This window comes from Elephantulus edwardii, unplaced genomic scaffold (genome assembly GCF_000299155.1).
Source record: "Elephantulus edwardii isolate Elephantulus edwardi_28Jun2011 unplaced genomic scaffold, EleEdw1.0 scaffold00021, whole genome shotgun sequence".
Lineage (NCBI taxonomy): Eukaryota > Metazoa > Chordata > Mammalia > Macroscelidea > Macroscelididae > Elephantulus > Elephantulus edwardii.
Genome location: NW_006399771.1, coordinates 2,186,981 through 2,206,843, shown reverse-complemented (window position 1 = coordinate 2,206,843; position 19,863 = coordinate 2,186,981). Strand labels below are relative to the sequence as shown.

The 19,863-nt window shown below is 43.7% G+C and overlaps 1 protein-coding gene across 1 annotated transcript in view; it reads right to left on the bottom strand.

Moving 5' to 3' along the window:
• HEATR3 (HEAT repeat containing 3) overlaps positions 1-10,232 on the bottom strand; it is a 46,363-nt gene extending 36,131 nt beyond the window's left edge. The window contains exons 1-5 of the mRNA XM_006882509.1: positions 10,098-10,232; positions 9,761-9,933; positions 5,936-6,023; positions 3,634-3,746; positions 1,135-1,244 (exon numbers count right to left, since the gene is read on the bottom strand). Of these exons, the coding sequence (XP_006882571.1) occupies positions 1,135-1,244; positions 3,634-3,746; positions 5,936-6,023; positions 9,761-9,933; positions 10,098-10,232 (619 nt within the window). The remainder of the gene's footprint in view (positions 1-1,134; positions 1,245-3,633; positions 3,747-5,935; positions 6,024-9,760; positions 9,934-10,097) is intronic.
• Positions 10,233-19,863: the final 9,631 nt, after the last annotated feature.

Here is a 19,863-nt window from a genome sequence, read left to right as displayed (position 1 = left end):
AGCTTCCATTGTCATGTTGCCATAGTCCCCATCAAAACCAGTTCTGATTAATCTCCTTTGTCCGTGAGTCCTTTGCCATTCCCTGTCACTCCTCCCTGAGAGAGATTTCACCCTGATTCATAAGGAAAATGGGGCAGCGGACTCTCTTAGCTACTTCCTCAAAACAGCTAAGTTTACAACAAAATCATAGAAATATAATTGAGGCTTTTAAGTTATGAATTAAATTTTTCTCTAATTCTTATTATAATAAAAACTGTCCTCTGAGATTAAAAGTCCCCCAGCAACTTCTTACTTCAACTGTCTTTAAAATCCACATTGACTCATTAATCCTTCCTCTATCAAGATTCCATGAGAAATTGATTTTTACATTTTCCCCTGTAGTATTAATTTCCTTATTTATTTCCCTCCCCTTTTCTGTTCTCTCAGAGGTACCCACTGAAACCAAGAAGAACCTTAGGGAAGGAAGGTAGTTTAAAAGAGCCGGATGCCTCCCCTTATGATGGACACAAGAAGAAGCGCTGCTCATCAATTAGCTCTCCACTCTTCACCAGAATTCAGCAGCTTATCTTGTGGTTTCCGTCTCCTCTCTCTGTTGAACTAAGGGCTTTCTAACCTGATATAGAGAAGCGTGGGAGCCAAGACAGCAGAATTTGCGGGACTCTGCTTTCCCTGCCCCAAGGAAGGGAAGCAGGTCAGTGTGAAACTTCAATCACTTATCATCTTAAGTAAACCCACGCGAGTTAAACTAACTTTCTGTGGAAGGGTAAGACAGTGTACTAGACATTGAAGTACATCTAGCTTTCAACTAGCTTTAGTTCAAAGGCCAGGTATTGTGGATGAATGTTCCACAGTAAATGGAGATGAGAAAGTCAAGCATTTGAAGAACAGTATTTCTAAGATGTTGGCGAATAGAAACCACATACGTTCGTGTCTTCCCTTTCAGAGCAAAAAGCAGGAAAAGTGTGAGTAAAGGAAGCATTCATAACAGATATTAAGAGTCTGCTTAATAGTAAATATTAATCTCCTCAGCTGTATTCATATACAATAAGGGGGGGGAATCACTCTACATCTGTATAAAAATTTTTTTAATAAGGCTACACACACTTAATAAATTATCGCCATTGATTCACTTACCTACTGAAATAGCCAGGTCACCATTGGTGGCAAACCTACTTAAACACTTTAATATAATCTCCAAACACCCTTCTTTGTTGAATATAGACACTGCTCTACTACTGCATTCACTAAATTAAAAGGGGGAAAAAAAAAGTTTTACTATTCATACTTTAACATTAAGAAGTCAACCAAAGACACTCATGAGATCAAGAATTAGATTTACAGAACCATTGAATTGGAGTCAAACATCCACTATTTTATAGAAACCGATGTCCATTCATATCCACCACACATTTCATTTCTAGCACAGAGGAACCTTTCAGGCAATGTGTTTACCTTATAGTATCAATTTCCTTACAAAATGTTAGAGCTAGAAGAGTTTTTGGAATCATTTAATTCAATTTTCCATTTCCAAGCTGAACAAATGAAGGCTCTAAGAGGTCAGGTAAGTGATCTGTCCAAAGGCAACCTATTGTGTAAGTGGTAGAGGTAGGCGCTATATGTAGGATCCCTGAGTCCTGCCTAGTCCTTTTTTCTACCAGTCGTGATGAGTTAATGATAAAAATCCCTACAATTATTACAAAAAAAAAAAAACAACACAAAAACCCAACAAAATCATAGTTATTCGTTCCTTTCAGACCACTGATAAAATTTTTGGCGCCTTCCTGTTGTTGTGTACCATCAAGTCGGAACCAACCCATGGCTGACCCTTCAGAGGGCTTTGAGAGGCAGTAAATGGCAAGGCAGGAGACTGCCCATCCTTCTCCCATGGAGGAGTTAGTGGCCTCGAACTGCGCGCCTTTGGGATTGCAGCGCAGCTTCTTGCTGCAAAGGCACCCACCAGGCTTAGGGGTTACTGTTACAATTTTTGTAAGCAGAACTTAAGAGTGTGCAACAGAGAAATTACTATAATTCTTTAAAAAAATAGCACTGCTTTTTAAAAAAAATCAGAAAGCTTACCTTATTAAAAAAAAGTAAAACATGCTGAATAGAATAAGCAAAGCTAAACAGAATCATGTATGCATTTTCCAGAGAAGTATAATCTATGCATAACACACATAAACATGATAAGGCAGTAGTTAATAGAAGTGACAAAATCCTTCAATTCAATCCTATTTAAAGATAAAACTCTTTGTTTCTGTTTACGCATAAGACCCTCCAACAAGCCTTCCTTTGAGAATCTTATAATTTAAATTGAAAGGGCATGTGCCAAGGATATTTAAGATGTATGAAGCAACAGTTAGCTATGATAACTCTAAGTGATACATAAGGAACTCATACACATTAAAAATAATAAAGAAATAAAAAAATAATAAAGAAATCATTTAGAAGTTATACTCAGGCTCTTTTCAAAGAATTTAAAAAAATGCTCGATCCTATTTACTAGTTATTAGATAAGCATTAGAGTGGTGGTGGTTGTTGCTGTGTATCCCTGAGTCGGAGCCGACCCACAGCTGACCCTCTGCTGGGCTTTCAGAGGCAGTTAATCACAAGGGAGGAGACTGCCCGTCCTTCTCCCATGGAGCAGCTGATGGACTCGAACCACGTGAACCACTTGCCTTCAGGACTGCAACACAGTTCTTGTCACTAGGCCACCAGTGGGTCTCAAAGAATGTTTTTCAAAAAGTACTCTAAAGTTCAACAATGCATCTGGTTAACATTACCCAGGACAACAGAAAAATCGTCTCCATGCATTTGCTCAGATGCCACTTTCTCAGAGCTGCCCTGTTCTCTCCATCTTTGCTGACAGAATGTATCTAAATAGTTTAAAACAAGTTCTGATGTCTGGGGAGAATCCTATGCAATCTTGCATTCTAAAAAAAATACCTGTGCTTTTAGGCCAGAAGTTAAAATCACTATCGATTGAAAATAAGGAATCATGACAGAATCTTACTAGCAATACAGGGACATAAAACAGGATGGTGTGTGTGTGTGTGTGAATTCCTGATTGTTTTTATAGCCATATTCATTGCTAGTAGCACGCCCACCCCACTCCCATCATTGCTACAATCATGAAAGACAAAGTTGTCTGAGCTTGACCCCTTCTCCCTACTGGGCCAGGGAAGCCCTTCTTATTTATGTTTCCCTGTCACGTAACTGCCAGAGTGAAGGAAGAGAGCAACAGCCAATCCCTGTGACCCCCATGCCTCCAGATGTCAAAACAAGGCAGTCACTGTGCTGGGACCTGACCAGCTTTCAGACAAATGCTGCTCAGGGTATATGGTTAATGAAGGGAAAAGAAGCTACATTAAATGCTGAAGGTTGTGATTCATCTTATGCTGTGGGTAACAATGAATGGAGCGAAGAGATGTCAAACACACACATACAAACAATGTGATGCTATGAGGAAAAGGGCATGTGAAAGAGCATTATCTTCAGTCATTCAAAATTACCTTTTGCCTGGTATCATTGCAGAAGTTCCAGGACCACCAAAGGAACAGATTCCTATGTGGCTGAACAGACAGCAGCAGTCTGAACAGCACTGTAGCAAGAGGCTATGGGTGAAAAGGAGCTTACCATATATTCCACAGAATGTTCACAGCCTCATTGGCTATGTTCTCAATGGGATTTTCGTTCTGATCTTTTTTATCTTGTGGAGATACCTCGTGTCCATCCAGGCCAGCACTACACTGAAATCAAATGCCACGATTAGCATGCGGGTTCAAAAGAATAATGAACAAAAAAAAATGACATGGGTGAAGAATCTCAAAAATGAAACATCATAAATTATGGTGGTTAACAAGCATCACAGTTAAAACAATCCTGAAAGCCCTTCCCACAAAAAGCTACAAGTGACAAAGGCTCCCTCGCCTTCACGCAAACTAGATAGAAGAGATGTCATACTTTTCATGAAAATGTAAAATCAATGCATGATATTTTCTAGTATGGGATGAGAGACAGTAAAAACAAGAAAGAAAAATAACACCTAGTAGGAGCAAAGGGAGCTCTGGCCTAGTGGAAAGGAACTACGCCGCAACCCCGAAGGTATGAAGTTCAAATCCACCAGCGGCTCTGCAAGAGAAGGATGGGCAATCTCCACCTCCCGTGTGATTAAACTGCCACTGGAAACCTGCTGAATAGTCAGCTATGGGTCGGTTCCAACTTAATGGTATACAAACAACAATAGGAGCTAACACCCGTACAAGAAGGCCTGGAATGGTTAATAAAACCACCCGGGCATCTGCTCCTATAAAGATTACAGCCTGGAAACTCCTATGGGTCAGATCCACGATGTTATACAGGGTCAAAAAGGTGTCAGAATCAACTCAAGAAAGGAGTTAGAATCAAGTCAAAGGCATGTATCTATACAGCACTTTTTATGCATAAGGCACCATTCTAAGTCCTTCACACACATTAAGTCATTTAGTCCTTCCTACAAACCTACAGACAAGAAAACTATTGCTCTTGGAGACTGTAAACGTATAGCTTAGTAACCCCGATGTGATCTAGCATTTAGACTCAGGCACCGTGTTTCAAAGCTGGCGCTCACAACCACTCTGAAGCCCCTTGAACATGACCTGTAGCATCATGGAAGGCAGGTTTCTCAATATTGGTACTGGTGACAGTCTGGGCAGACTCATTTCTATCGGAGGGACTATCTCGGGCACTGTGGAATGCTTATCCAGATCTCTGACTTCTGACCTCTAGGTGCCAACTATTAACGTCAAAAATGTCTCAAAATGTTCCCTACGGGGGAAAACACCACCAGCCAAGAACCACTGCTCTAAGGGGAACATGAAGGCGGATGCCTGTCATCAAAACTGGGTACCATTTATGACGCCTTAAGTCAAAAGTATCCACCGATACAGAACAGTGGGCACACCGGATAGTGAGCTCCCAGACCCCAGAACACATCATGCAGTAAGACTGATGCAATCCTAATGATGAGAACTTCATCTTCATCATGTTCCCAAGATCTATTTCAACTTCATTAGTAAACTAGGAATTAAATGAAAATAAACAAAACATCAAATGGTCCTGGCACATAAATAAACTACCAATAATATATAGTAATGATTTCTACTGTTGTTGTTGTTGTATATACTGTCGAGTCAGAACCGACTCACAGCTGACCTTCTGGTGGGTTTTCAGAGGTAGTTCACAGCATGGGAGGAGACTGCCCATCCTTCCCCTACGGAGCAGCTGGTGGATTCAAACTGCGTGCCTTCACCATTGCAGTGCAGCTTCTTGCCACTAGGCCACCCACCAGTGCTCCCTGACTTTACTGTACAGAGTTTAAAGTCTAGTAAGTTTTAGGGGCTTTTACCCCCCGATAAAACCTGTGGTTGGTGTTGTTATGTGTTGCTGAGTTGGAATCAACTCATACCTAACTCCAGTGGCTTTTCAGAGGCTATAAAATCACAGAGGAGGCAACTGTCCTTCTCCCATGGAGTAGCCGGTGGATTTGAACCGTCTGCCTTTGGGTTGGCAGCACAGCTCTTTCCACTAATTACTCTTTATCCACTTATTTCTGTCTTCCCAGACTGTAAATCCCATGGGAGGAGACGGCCCATCTTTCTCTCATGGAACAGCCAGTAGATGTGAACTCTGTGTGCGCACCTCAGAGGTGGCAGCGACACTCATGAACAACAGCCCACCAGCACTCCCGAAGTCACCAGGTAACAGGGACAAAATAATAGACCAGCCTAAAGATGAAGAGAACGGATCCATGTTGCCGGAAAAAGAAATGAAATTCCCCTGGGGTACTCTGAGGGAAAACAAAAGTAGCTACTAGGAATTACTCAACTTATTAAAACTAAGTGTGTGGATAAAAAGCTCCATGAGAAAGGACTACGCAGACAGTTTTAAAATGACATACCTCTTTGAGCAAGGCAACCAGCGGGGTCATGACGTCCTTAGTCACCATGTCATCACAGACATCAAAACCACCACAGGCACTGAGGTTTCTACAAAACAAGTCACAATACAGTTCATGGCCAGACTGTACGTCATAAAACACGAGCAAAGTCAAATTCATTTCTCTTTTAGCAATACTGAAGGCATCGCAGAGGAAATCCACTTACTCTGTAAGGTGCTACAGAAACTGCGTTCTGACACTTGTTCTACACGATGTAAATAAATGCCTTTGTCATATAACATATTCTGTAAAATGTTATAATATGAATCATACTATATTGTTGTTGTTGCTGTTATGTGCCATCCAGTCACCTGCGACTCATAGCAACCCTATGTACAATAGCCCTGAACCCTGCTCTAACCTGAGGCAACTTTACTGTCTCTGACACACCTACCTTCACTACCCCAGTCACTGAATCAATCCATCTCATCAATGGTGTTTCTCTATGATGTTATAATACATGTGATGGAATATGAATAATGTTGTAAGATAAATAAGTATATTCAGATAACGTATTCAGTCCTAAAGAGATCTAAAACAGTACACAACACTTTACAACTGTATGGTTGCACGAAACGGAGACTGGAGAAGACATTTCCTACTTAATATGACTAAATCACAGACTGGTAACATGCCCTTGAACCTTTTTAAGGACAGCAAAGAATGACATTTCTGAAACCACTCAGGCTAAATTCAATCTTCATTAAAAAGACACTGCTCAACTGCTTAGTGCAGAGCAGTGAGGATACAAAGGGAAATGAAAAGAGGCCCTCTAATCTTCCAGGAGTTCCTGGTGTGTCTATGATTGGTAGGGAAGGAAACAGCTTTCCTACCAGCTACTTCCTGCCCAGTGGTAGAAGGGTATCTACTCTCCTCCAGTCAAACAGTGAACTCCCTCTCATCCTCCTGATCTCATGGCCAGAGCTTAACACAGTTCCTGAAGGAGACATGAAACATATATTGCTAAGCTGGTGAGGAGGGACTTTCTGAGAGACATCATGCTTCGAAAAGTAGAGGATCAGTGAAGAAAGAAGACCCTTAATGAGATGGATTGACAGAGCAACTGCAACAATTACTTAAACACAGCCGAGAGGGTGAGGAGGGTGCAGAGTTTTGTGCTGTTGTATACCCAGAGCCACTGGGAGTCGGAAATGATGTGGCAGCGTCTGACAACAAACCGCTGAGTGAAAGAAAGAGTAAACACTGACAAAGGTATGATAAGAACTAGGAATAGGAACTTCTGCACTTGCTCTGTCTACAGTCCATTCTTGGCACAGTCACCAGAATGGATCTGTCAAAAAGTCAGCATTTATTAGTAGTTGTTTGTTGCTGTTAGTGTTGTTATGTGCTGTCGAGTTGCCTGCAACTAGACCCTCTGTACAACAGCTCTAACCTCTGCTCTATCCTGTGCCAATCTCACTGTCTCTAACACACTTACCCCCATTATCCCTGTCACTCAAATCAATCCATCTCATCAAGGGTCTTCCTTTCCTGTGCTGTCCCTCCACCCTCCCAAGCACGATGTCCCTCTCCAAGGACTGATCCCTCCTTTGCAAGATGTCCAAAGTATGTCAGACAAAGCTTCAGAATCCTTGTCTTCAAGGAGTAGCCTGGTTTAACCCTCTCCGGGATGACCCTTTGAAACTACACTATGAGCTCTTATTCACCTCTCCAGGGTTATTTCCTTTCACTAGTCAGAAGTGCCCTGGAGAAACAAAGTATGATGAGTTGGAGCTAGGAAGTTCCTTTCAACTGGATCCTCCCTAGATGACATTTGAACTGAAACCTGAAAGATAAAGTGAACCAGTTCTGGGGGAAAAATATATACTGAAAGAGTATTCTTGAGATAGTGAACAGCAGGAGCAAAAAAGTGAAGTAGTAAAAGTCTTGGAGTCATCAAAGAATGGAAGGTTTTTGTGGCGAAGTAGGGAGTGAGGAGTTAAAGGAAATGGGACTGGAGAGAGACAAGGGCTCACAGTACAGGCATTAAGGTGCAGGACTCAAAGGATGGAAAGGACCACTACCATAGAAATCATATGCAAGTAAAATCTCACTGAAAATTACTTGAAAACCGGCCCTCTCATCAACAGAGAACTGCCAGAAATTCAACCTGGATTCAGGAGAGGTACATGGGATATCACTGCCGAGCTATCAGATCGATCTTGACTGAAAGCAAATAATATTAACACATTGCTGCAAATGACAGTAATATATATAAAAAAATGTATTTCTAAGAACGGTCGTCAATTTAAAAGTGTGTGGCAACGTGTTAAAAAGATATCTGTTTTATTGGCTATGCAAAGGCATTTGACTGTGTGGATCATAACAAACTATAGATAACAATGAGAAAAATGAGAATTCCAGATAATTTAATTGTGATTATGTGAAACCCACATAGAGAGGAAGAAACTTTGCTGTCTGCAGAGCACACTGCATGGTTTAAAATCAGGAAAGGTGTGTGTCAGGGCTGTATCCTTTCTTCATACCTGTTCAGTCTGTACACTGACTGACCAAATGACTCAAGAATTTGGACTATATAAAGAAGAATATGGCATCAGGATTGGAGGAAGACTGTTCAATAACCTGCTTTATACAAATGACACACCTTGCTTGCAGAAAATAAAGAGGACTTAAAACACTTTCTGCAGAAGATCAACGATCTTCAGTATGGATTACATCTCAACATCAAGAAAACAAAGCACCTCACAACTGGACCAACAGGCAAAATTGTGACAGATGGAGGAAAGTCGCGAGATACAGACATGTTACACTGGGAAAATCTGCTGTAAAGGACTTCTCTGAAGTTCTGGAGAGCAAAGACGTCAGTTTAAAGACTAAGGTGTGCCTGATCTTTTCACTTACTTCCTGTGCATCTCGAAGTTGTACAGTGAATGAGAATGACAGAAAAAAGACTTGATGCCTTTGAATTGCTGAGCTGGAAGAGTACTGACTATGCCATGGCCCACAAAAAAAAATCCGTCTTGGAGGAAGTGTGAACAGGGTTCTCCTTAGAGGCAAAGGTGATGAAACTGTCTATCTCATACTTTGAGCATGTTCTCAGGAGGGCGACCTTGCCACAGCTCGTTGCTAAGGCCACCCAGTCCTTGGAAAAAGGCATCATGCTGGGAAAGAGAGAAGATCCTCAATAAGATGGACTGACATAGTGGCCACAGCGATGGGCTTGAGTGTACCTCAGTGATGGCTCATGATACGCCAGGGTTCAGATCGTTGTTCACATGGCTGCTAGGAATACCAGTCTGCTGGATGGCACCTAATAACAATATTCTCTTATCTCTTATACACTTGTTTCCTAGCTTCCTGACTGTCTCTGCATCAACACAGGTTCTGTGACAAGGATCTTGTCTGACTTACTGTCCTACCTGTCCAAAATCTCCTACACTTAAGAGTTGGTACATACATTGACTTACTGCAGGGAAAAACAACGAAATTAAAAAGTCAAGTTAACCACATGATTTTATGCAGGCATCTAGAAGGAAAGATAACGATGTGCTGTCAGATTTGAGGGTGAGGAAGCCTTGTAGAGTGGGTGTCGCAATGAAAACAAGATAAGAGATGGAATGCATGTGGTCTGAGTATCCTCCAGAGTCCCAATGTCTGACTTCAAAATCCCTATCTGCCAACAATGTGAGTGAGACACTAAACAGGTTATTCACCCTCTTAAATCCTTAAAGACAGACCTCCCACCACTGCAGTGAGGATAATAAAAACAAGGTAACAGACTGGGTAAATGATGCAACGAGTCCCCGGGCAGCCCCGCTGTCTCACCTGAGCGCGCCGGCCGCTGTCTCCCTCACTGCCAGGCTGGGGTCCAACAGCAGCGGCCCGAGCTGGCGCACCGCATCCCGGTGAAGCACCCAGGGCAAGACCTGCCGCTGCTGCACCAGGCGCGCCAGTCCCGCGCAGGCGCACTCGCGAACCTCGGCGCTCGGATGCTGGAGCTGCGGGAAAGCCGGGGAGGCGAGGTGTCAGGACGAGGAGCGCCCACGCGCGGAGATCGGCAAAGTCCAGGAGCATGAAGGGTCCAGGAGAAACCATCGGACAGCACGGGGTAGGAGGGCTCCGCACCAGACGGCCCTGCCTCCCCTGCCCGGCCACGACTCACCTTTCCCAGCAGCTCCGCCGCCGGCCCATCGTCATCTTCTCCCGCAGTCCCATTCTCCAGCGGGGTCTCAGCCTGACAGTCGCCGGTCGGGGAGAAGTGAGGTCGCTTGAAGCGTTTCATCCGGCTCTTGCCCATTGCGGGTATGCACCGAGAACACCTTATGCAAGATGACAAGCTGGTGGCAAAGATTCGTCCCGAAGACGGCTGGGTGCCCCTGTTCGGCGAGTTCTGAGACTCAAGAGGAAGAAAGTACTCAGCACCCTGCTCACGAGGAGACGAAGTGCGCAGCCGCGGAGCGAAGGGCGGAGCCAGATTCGGCCGATGGGCGGGTCCAGTGGTTTTCCGCGGAAGGAGGCTAGACTGCCACCTAGCGGCCTGGTCCTTTATCAAGTTACTCAAATTGACCAAACTTGTCTCTGCAATAATAGAATTAACTAACATGCTGGACTTGGAAGCAGGAGTGGCATCCACTTCCACAGTAGTTTGACTCTGGAAACCCTATGAACCTGGAGAAAGGACGAAAGTTATACAGGACTTTCATTCATAGGGTCGCTATGAGTCACTTGCAACTCAATGGCATTTACCACCACCACCACCACCACCAAAAGCATAAAAAGAGGGAGCAGTTGGCCTAGCGGACAGAAAGCCATGCTCCCAAGCCAAAGGTGGGTGACTTTACACTGCGGCCGTCAGGCCTGCCATTAAATGTTTTTGGTGAAACATTCTTCGAGGTCGTGTAACCCTGGTGTGTCCACTTGCTGTACGGAGGTAACTCGTGGTCGCTGTGAAGCCGAACATTGTGACACTGATGAGTCAAATGTGAGAATGGTTACCCATGGTGGACAGTGTTTGGTGAAGCTCCCCGGTTAAAACAAGCTTGGAAGCAGGAGTGACATCCACTTCCACAATAGTTTGCCTCTGGAAACCTGAACCTGAATAGAGGATGTAAATTATACAGGAGGTGTCCAGGACCTTCATTCATAAGGTCGTTATGAGTTGCCTGCAATTCGATGGCACTTACCAACAACAACGACATGCTGGAAAAAGTAGAGGGTCAGAGAAAGAGGGGAATACTCTAAACAAGATGCATTGACACGGTAACTGTGACTGTGGCTGGAGCCGATCAGGTATGAGGACAACAACGCAGGATGGGCAAGGTTCACATCTGTTTTTCATAGGGGCGCTGTGAGTCCTAGCCCGCCTGAAGGAACTGAGCAACAGCAACAATAAACTTAAAAGATAAAGAGTTCCGGAGGCACAGTGCACAGGGAGGTGCCCTGCAAACGCAAAGGCCTGCCTCTCCGCCAGTTCTAATCCATCAGCAGCTCTGCAGTACCTCCCGTTAACGCCTCCAAAAACCCACTCGAGGGTCAGTTATGAGTCAGACTCCACGCTAATGCATTAACACTTGGGAAGTTCATCTTCTCACCTTCCAACGCTCCCAGACTCGTGCTTCGTATTATTGCCAGTAAGGCTCTCTGCCTTGTAAAGGGGCAGGAATTTCTCCCTCACTAGCAAGAAGGAGCAAGTGAGAGACTAGAATTTTCTTTCACACAATCAAAAGTATTTATTAAGAGAGAAAGGAAAACACCCTTTAAAAAGGGAGATACTGAATGGCAGGAAAAAGAACCCCACACTTGAGGCTCCCTGAGCTGGAAAAGCTGCAGTTAGTTATAAAGAGGTCTAGGGGAGCAGGAGTTTCACGTTTATGCATAAAGGCAGATGGGAAATTCCAAGAAATGGGTTTGCAGAGGTGGGTTATGATAGTTAAACGTGCACGCATCTAATCTTTAAAGACGGAACCTATTGCAGAGGCCACCGGGTTATGTTGTTAGGTAACTTCGAATCAATTTATAGGAACCCTGTGAATAACGGATCAGAACCCTGCCCTATCCCGTGCCATCCTCACCATCTGTGACACACTTGAGCCCACTCTTAGAGTCACTGTCAGTCCACTTCCCTGAGGGGCTTCCTCGCTTTTGCTGAGCCTCCACCTTTTCCAGCTGGCTGTGTCTTTCCAAGGCCTGACCTCTCCTGACAACAAGCCCAAAGGAACACACACTTGGGCTCATGCAGTGGTGTCTGAAGTCTCAGTGGCAGATACACTGGATAGTTTGTGGCACGCCCTGAACGGTGAATCACAGCGCAGAGCCTTGGGATTTGGGAGCAAACTGTCATGCTCTGTGGCTAACTCTTATTTTGAGAAACAGCTTTTGGCTCACTACTGGGTTTCAGATCACTCATCACAGATCATCAATCCACTGTACTGCAGAGCTGCCCATCATGAACTGAATGCTGTCTAATCCACAGAGTCATAGAGTTGGATGTGCACAGTGGCAACTCATCATTAAAAGGAATGGTGTATGTGGGAATCAGGCTTGAGTGGGACTTAAAGGTACAAGCTGCTTGAAGAGGTGGCCCAAATTCCCCTGGTCTTCCTGTCACGCTGCCTTCTGTCTCCCATTTGGCACCTGTGGCCTCATCGGGAGTTATCTACAGCCAGTTGAGTGAGGAAGAGAAGACATGTCTGATATGCAGGCATCACTTGGAAGGAGACCGTGGCAACGCGGCAGCCCATTTCTGGGATCTCCCTAAGGCAGAGTAATGAAGGCAAATCTTCCAAACGGGCGGGACATTGAACAGGGCATCTGTTTGTTTGCTTTATTTGGAAGTAGAAATGACCAGGTGCATAATTATATATGGATTCATAGGCTATAGTCTGGCTGGATAGTCAGGAACTCAGAAAGAACACGACTATAAAATTGGTGACAAGGAGGTCTGAGTGAGAAGTATGTCAATAGATCTCTCTGAATGGGCCAAAGGAATGAAGATGTTTGTTTCATGAGGATGTACACCATGACAGCAGCAGAGGAGGACTTTAACAATCAAGTGGACAGGAGAATATCTGTGGGAACCAATCACTGCTCCACTCTGATCACTGACCGGTGGGCTCCTGAATAGAGTTGCTATGGTGACAGGGACCTGGCCACATGGACTTCCACTTCCCAAGGCCTATTTGGCTACAGCCACTGCTGAGTGTCCAAACTGTCAGCCATAGAGAGCAACACGGAGTTCTCAGTAGCAAACCATTTGCCAGAGTGATCAGGCAACAACATGGTAGCAGACTGATTTCACTGGACTACTTGCATCATAGAAAAGAGACCGTGTTGTCTTTTTCTTTTTCTTGTTGTGTACCATTAAGTCAGATCCAACTGGCACAGGAGAGTGATTGCCCTTTTTTCTCTAGCAGAGCATCTGGTGGGTTTGAACCAAATACCTTCAGGATTGCAGCGCATCTACTTGCCACTAAGCCAGCAGAGGCTCCCTGAGAATGTGTTGTCTTCAGTGGAACAGATTCTTACTCTGGATTTGCCGTCTGTGCACACACTTCTGCTAGGACTGTGTTGTGGGTAAGGCATTCAGTGTGCAGCCCTATGTTCTACAGGTCTGGAAGCCTTCATTCCAAATGGAGCAACACTCCCATCTGAAGAGACAACACTGATTCCACAGAACCAGGAGTTAAGAATGTTACCCGGCCACTTCCGTCTGATTGTTGCTGTTGTGTTATTAAGTGCCATGAGTCATGGGCGACTCACAGCGACCCTATGAACGAAAGCTCTGAGCACTTGTATAACTTTCTTCGTTTCTCCAAGTTCATAGGATTTCCAGAGGCAAGCTATTTCAGAAGTGGATGCCACTCCTGCTTCCAAGCTTCTTCCAAACAGGGAGCTCCACCAAACACTGTCCACCATAGGTGACTAATATCACACTTGGCACATCAGGGTCACAGTTCAGCATCACAGCAACCAAGAGTTACCTCTGTAAAGCAAATGGACAGGCCAGTGCTATAGCACTTAAAAGAATGTTTGACCAAAAACAATTAAAATCTGGCCCGAGGGCGGTAAGCTATCATAACTTCCTGCATAAACTGACTCACAACACACTAGCCCTCAGCCTGCAGGAAAGTCCAAGCATTTCAGCATTTAAGAATTCCGGCATGCCCATATGCTGATGGACTGTTAAAACAGAGATCCCCAGTCCATCTGGCAAGTCCCATCTGCTGACACCCACTGGGGACGAAAAGAAAGCCGTAGGAGTCCCGAGCGTTCCATACGTGTCCCTCCTTGAGATGCGAGAGGCCATCATAACTTCCAGCATAAAACCGGCTCACAACACATTAGCCCTTCCAGCTGATTAGGACTCTGAAATAACAGACAAAAAAGGAGTTAACTGCTGTGATTGATCCTGATTACCAGAGAAAACAACTGATAGACACTTTGATATATATATATGATGATATGATATGATAGGGGTAAAGAAGAGGTTTTATGGTCTATGAGGGATTCATGGGGTCACTTTTTAGTAATCAATCATGGTAAGAATTTGCACTAAAAGGTTGAACTTTTAGTAAAGAACCATGACTAGCTGTGATGTTTGCTCAGGGCAAAGGGAATACAGAATGGGCAGTGGAAGCATATGGTTCTAACTAGCATCTACAACAACATAATCAGCTGCAGAAACTAGGATCATAATTAAGACTATTTCTTCCTTATACCTTGCATTTGGTTTTGTTTTTTTAATTTTTAAAAATTGTATTATTTTTATGTGTACCATCAAATCAGATCTGACTGGTACAGGAGATTGCCCCCTCCTTCTCCAGCAGAGCATCTGGTAGATTTGAACCACATACCTCTGGGATTGCAGTGCACCGCCTTGCCACTAGGCCACCAGAGCTCCCTGGCATTTGGTATTTTTGTTTTCACTTATGAAATACAAGTTTCTCAACAGGGTATTTGCAAGCAAGAATACTCTACTTCCCAACAACCTTTGGGTATGTCAGCCCCCAAAGCCAGCAGTAGTCTCAGAATCTGCCTCTCCAGGTGCTTCCACCTTGAGATGTGACCTTCAGATCTTTGATTTGCCTCGAGGAGCAGAGATTATTGTTTTCGTGTGCTGTCGAGTTGAGCATGACTCATAGCGACTCTATGAATAGCTGACTAGAACTCTGCCCTATTCTGTGTCATCCTCATCATTGTGACACACTTGAGCCCACTGCTGAAGTCACAATGCCAATCCATCTCATGAGAGGTCCTCCTTTTCCTTTGCTGACCCTTCATCTTTCTGAAAAAAAATTGTTAGGTTAACATCAAGCTAGTTCTAACACAGACACCCTATTGTGCAACAGAATGAAACTCCACTCAGTCCTGGTACCATTCTAACTTCCTTAATACTTTCTTTCCTTAACACTGGGGATGCGGAACAAGAAAAAAGTTCAACCTTTTAGGGCAAATTCTTACCATGATTGCTCTTCAGGTGATAAATTAGAACTTCAATATAAGCTTTAAAATATTTTAGAATCCTTCTGGGAGCCACCTCTAGTTGATAATCAGTTTTCTAAAGATCCTTTTGAAGAGTCCAGTAATTCCTAACCAGATACTTTTTTTTTAAATTATTTTTGTGTGAGTGTATCGTCAAATCAGATCTGACTGGTACAGGAGGAGATTGTCCCTCCTTCCCCAGCAGAGCATCTGGTGGATTCGAACCGGGCACCTCTGGGATTGTAGTTGCAGCTCCTTACCACTAGGCCACCAGAGCTCCCCTCCAGATACGTATTTTTAAACTTTTGTTACTATTGGTAATGTCAGGACTTAGGAGTATGCCTTTATTTTTAGGCACACAACAACAACAACAACGATTATCATCTTCTTCATTGCCCAGTGACCTCATGCACAGCAAGACTTTCATCAAGTGAGACCAAGAGATGTGCTCAAAAAGAAACGACACTGGAAATTCCATAGTACAGATTTATGAGGGGGAAGTTGAAGCTGCTTTCAAGGAAATAGCAAAAAAAATAAGGCCCCAGGAATAGACGGTATACCAGTTGACATATTTCAGCTAACAGATGCTGCCCTGGATGTGCTCACCAAGTTGTGCCAAGAAATCTGGAGAACAACCACTTGGTCAACTGACTGAAAGAGATCTATATTTGTTCCCATTCCAAAGAAAGGTGGCCCAACAGAGTGTGGAAACTACAGAACAATGTCATTGATTTCACATGCAAGCAAGATTCTACTGAAGATTATCCAAAAACGACTGGAACAGCACATCAGCAGAGAACTGCCAGAAGTCCTGGCTGGGTTTAGAAGGGGTCGTGGCACTAGGGATATTGTAGCTGCTGTTAGATGGATCTTAGCTGAAAGCAGGGAATACCAGAGGAATGTATATCTGTGTTTCATTGATTATGCAAAGGCATTATAACAAACTGTGGCTGACTCTGAGAAGAATGGGAATCCCAGAACATTTAATCGTGCTAATGTGAAACCTATACTTGGACCAAGAGGCAGAAGTCAGAACAGAGCAGGGTAACACTGCATGGTTCAAAATTGGGAAAGGTGTACGTACGCCAGGGATGTATGTGTCCTATCTCCATACCTTTTCAAACTGTATGCAGAACAGATTATCTGAGAGGCTGGGCTCTATGAAGAGAAGTGTGGCGTCAGGATTGGTGGAAGATCTATTAACAATCTGGGTAATGCAGATGACACAACCCTGCTTGCTGAAACTGAGGAGGACCTCATGCACTTGCTGAAGCCTTCAGTATGGACTGAGGCTCAATGTCAAGAAGACAAAGATTCTCCCCAATGGACCAATTGGCAGGATCAGGATGGATGGCGAAGAGATTGAGATTGTTCACAGCTTAAGTTTGCTTGGCTCAACAGTCAACACTCTTGGCACCAGCAGCCAGGAAATCAAAAAACGTATTGCGATGGGAAAGTCTGCTGTTAGGGACCTCTCTAAAGTACTCAAGAGCAACGGTGTGTCTCTGGAGACTAAGGTGCGTCTGCTACAGGCCATGGTCTTTGCAATCACTTGTTATGCATCAGAGAGTTGGACAATGACTAGGGAGGATAGAAGGAGAATTGACGCCTTTGAGCTGTGGTGCTGAAGAGTAATGAATGTACCATGGACTGCCAAGAAAAACAGATGCATCCCGGAGAGGGTTAAACCAGGCTACTCCTTGGAGGCAAGGATTCTAGGGCTTCATCTGACATACTTTGGATATGTTGTAAGGAAGGACAGGTCCTTGGAGAGGGACATCATGCTTGGGAGGGTGGAGGGACAGTGCAGGAGGGGGGAACCCTCTATGAGATGGATTAATTCAGTGACTGGGTTAATGGGTGTGTCAGAGGCAGTGTGATTGGCACAGAATAGAGCACGGTTTAGGGCTGTTGTACACAGGGTCGCTATGAGTCGCAAACAACTTGACGGCACATAACAACAACAACATGTCAAGATACAAATTTACGGAAAGGTCATCTCTAACCTAACATTAATTTCTCGTCTTCTGAAAGATGTTTTCAGAAAATCTGTTTGTTAAATTCTAAGATTTCTTTGACAGAACATTTGCCAGAAATAGGCTGAGTCAATACAGCTGCCTTTTTCATCTTTTACAAGAGTAGTTTATAGCCTACTTAAACTTAAAAAAAGTTAACTTTAAAAAGTTAGCAGAAACGAGAGGAAAGATTTCAGTAAGCAAAATGAAGTTTAATTTGGGAGTCAGGATATTCAGATTTAACGTTACACCTTTTCTGGGTCACAGAGATTGTTTTAAGTGGAATTTAAACTTGGTCAGTTCTACTCCTATTTGCTAGGCTTGAAGGATGAGCAAGGCATTCTTTTCAAACCAAACTGAGTAAACATTTAAAATAGGGTACTTTTTTAAAAAACCCAATTCCTTGCACAAATCATAAATCCTACCTCTTGCCCTCTTAGTTTTGCAAGCAGTTAAACTTTGGCAAGATGAGTTATCCTTTCAGCAAACTCAGAAGTTTCTAGGTCTGATTGCAGTTTGATCCAAATGGAGTTCTAATTTAGGTCTGAGGTCAACCATTTTCAATCGAGCCAGGATTTCAGAGAAAGAAAAAAAAAATCACATTTTTGTTAGTCTAATTGATTATATCTTTTTTTTGGTGTGATTTGGGAAGTTCACAAAGCAAACTGGTTTTCCATTTGACTATTCACTCATATTTTGTTTTATGACATTAATTGCAATTACCACAGGTAACTTACTCCCCCCTTAGCAATCTCATTTCCACTAATACTGCTGGCCTACTTTTTCCTGTCTTTATCCTTGGAAAAATGCTGCCTTCTTATGTGACTGAAAGAGTGAGGACTTTCCTGGTGATAATGTTCATCTTGTGTGTCTACCCACTGTCCGGCTGAAAGTTGATTTATGGTTTAAGTTTTGTTCCAGGCTCAAAGGGTGCTTTAAGGCCATAATCTCAGGAGTTCCACCACCCGATGAGCAACAACATCTTGACAGACTGACAAAAGAATTGAGACTGTCAATGACTTACTTGGATCCACAATCAGTACCAACAGGAGATCAGGAGACATACTGCACTGGGAAAATCTTCAGTCACAGACCTCTCTTTAAATTATTGAGGAATAATGATGTCAGATTTATGACTAACGTGCACCTGATACAGGTCATGGTCTTTTCAGTCACTTGGTATATGCATTTGGGAGCTGGGTAACGGACCAAGAATGACGAAGAGTTGGTACTATGGAGTGCCTAAAGAACAGATGTTATCTTGGAGAAGGTGCATCCAAAGTGCTCCTTGGAGAGGGAAATCATGCTTGGCAAGATGGAGGGGTGGCACAAGAGAGAAAGACCCTTGACCATGTAGGTTGACACAGGGACTGTGGCGATGGGCTTGAGTGTGTCAGGAATTGTGAGGATGGCACAGGATAGGGCAGGGCTCATAGGGTCGCTATGTACTTGATGGCCCCTAACACTAATATTGTCTGATGGAAAGGCTGGCCATTCTTGTATTTTTTAGTTTCGTTTCACATTTTTTGCCTTCTCTATTCGGGACCTCCTACTGTGATCGCTGTTAAGAGTGGTCAGCAGGAGTACCCAGCAACCATGCAGATCTGGTCTCAGAATCATGGGGGCTGTTGAGCCTTTGGACTGTTTTTATACACTATTGCTTTTCTTATCTCGTCTTTCTTCCCAAAGTGAGAGACCAATAGTTGCACCTTAGATAGTTATTCACAAACTTTCAGGAACCCTGTCATTACTTAACAAGAGATGCAGAACACTGTGGACTATGCTATGACCTTGGTGTCTCCTGAGTTACAAGGCCCACAAGTTCTCAAGACCAGCAACTCACAATTGCAGGGTGTTTGGTTATGATCAAGTTTACATAAGAGCTCTGGTGGCTTAGTGGAAAGAGTCATGCTGTCAACTCAAAGGTATGCAGTTTACATCCACCCACTGCTGGGCAGGAGAAAGATGAGATTTCCTCCTGTGCAACTTACAGCCTCTGAAAACCTGCTGGAGGGTCAGCTATGGGTCAGTTCCAATCCAACAGTACACAACACCACAGCATGTCATACAAGTTTGCATAGTTTTGTCCCATTGGCCCTGCTATAAAGTATATACTAATATGCACGTAGAAATATCACCTATCAAACTCATGCATGGCGATGTACCAGTATAGTCCCTTTACTTGCCCATTATAGACAAAACTTGCCTGTCTGCCCGTATACCCACTTAGTTTATTACTGCTAGTAATGTAGGATCATGCATTTTTTTTAATATACTATTGGTTGTTTATTTGTACATAGGTTGTTCAAAGGCGCATTGCCATGGGAAAGTCTGCTGTTAGGGACCTCTCCAAGGTGCTGAAGAGCAGTGGTGTCTCTCTGGAGACTAAGGTGCGTCTGATACAGGCCATGGTCTTCACAATCACCTGTTATG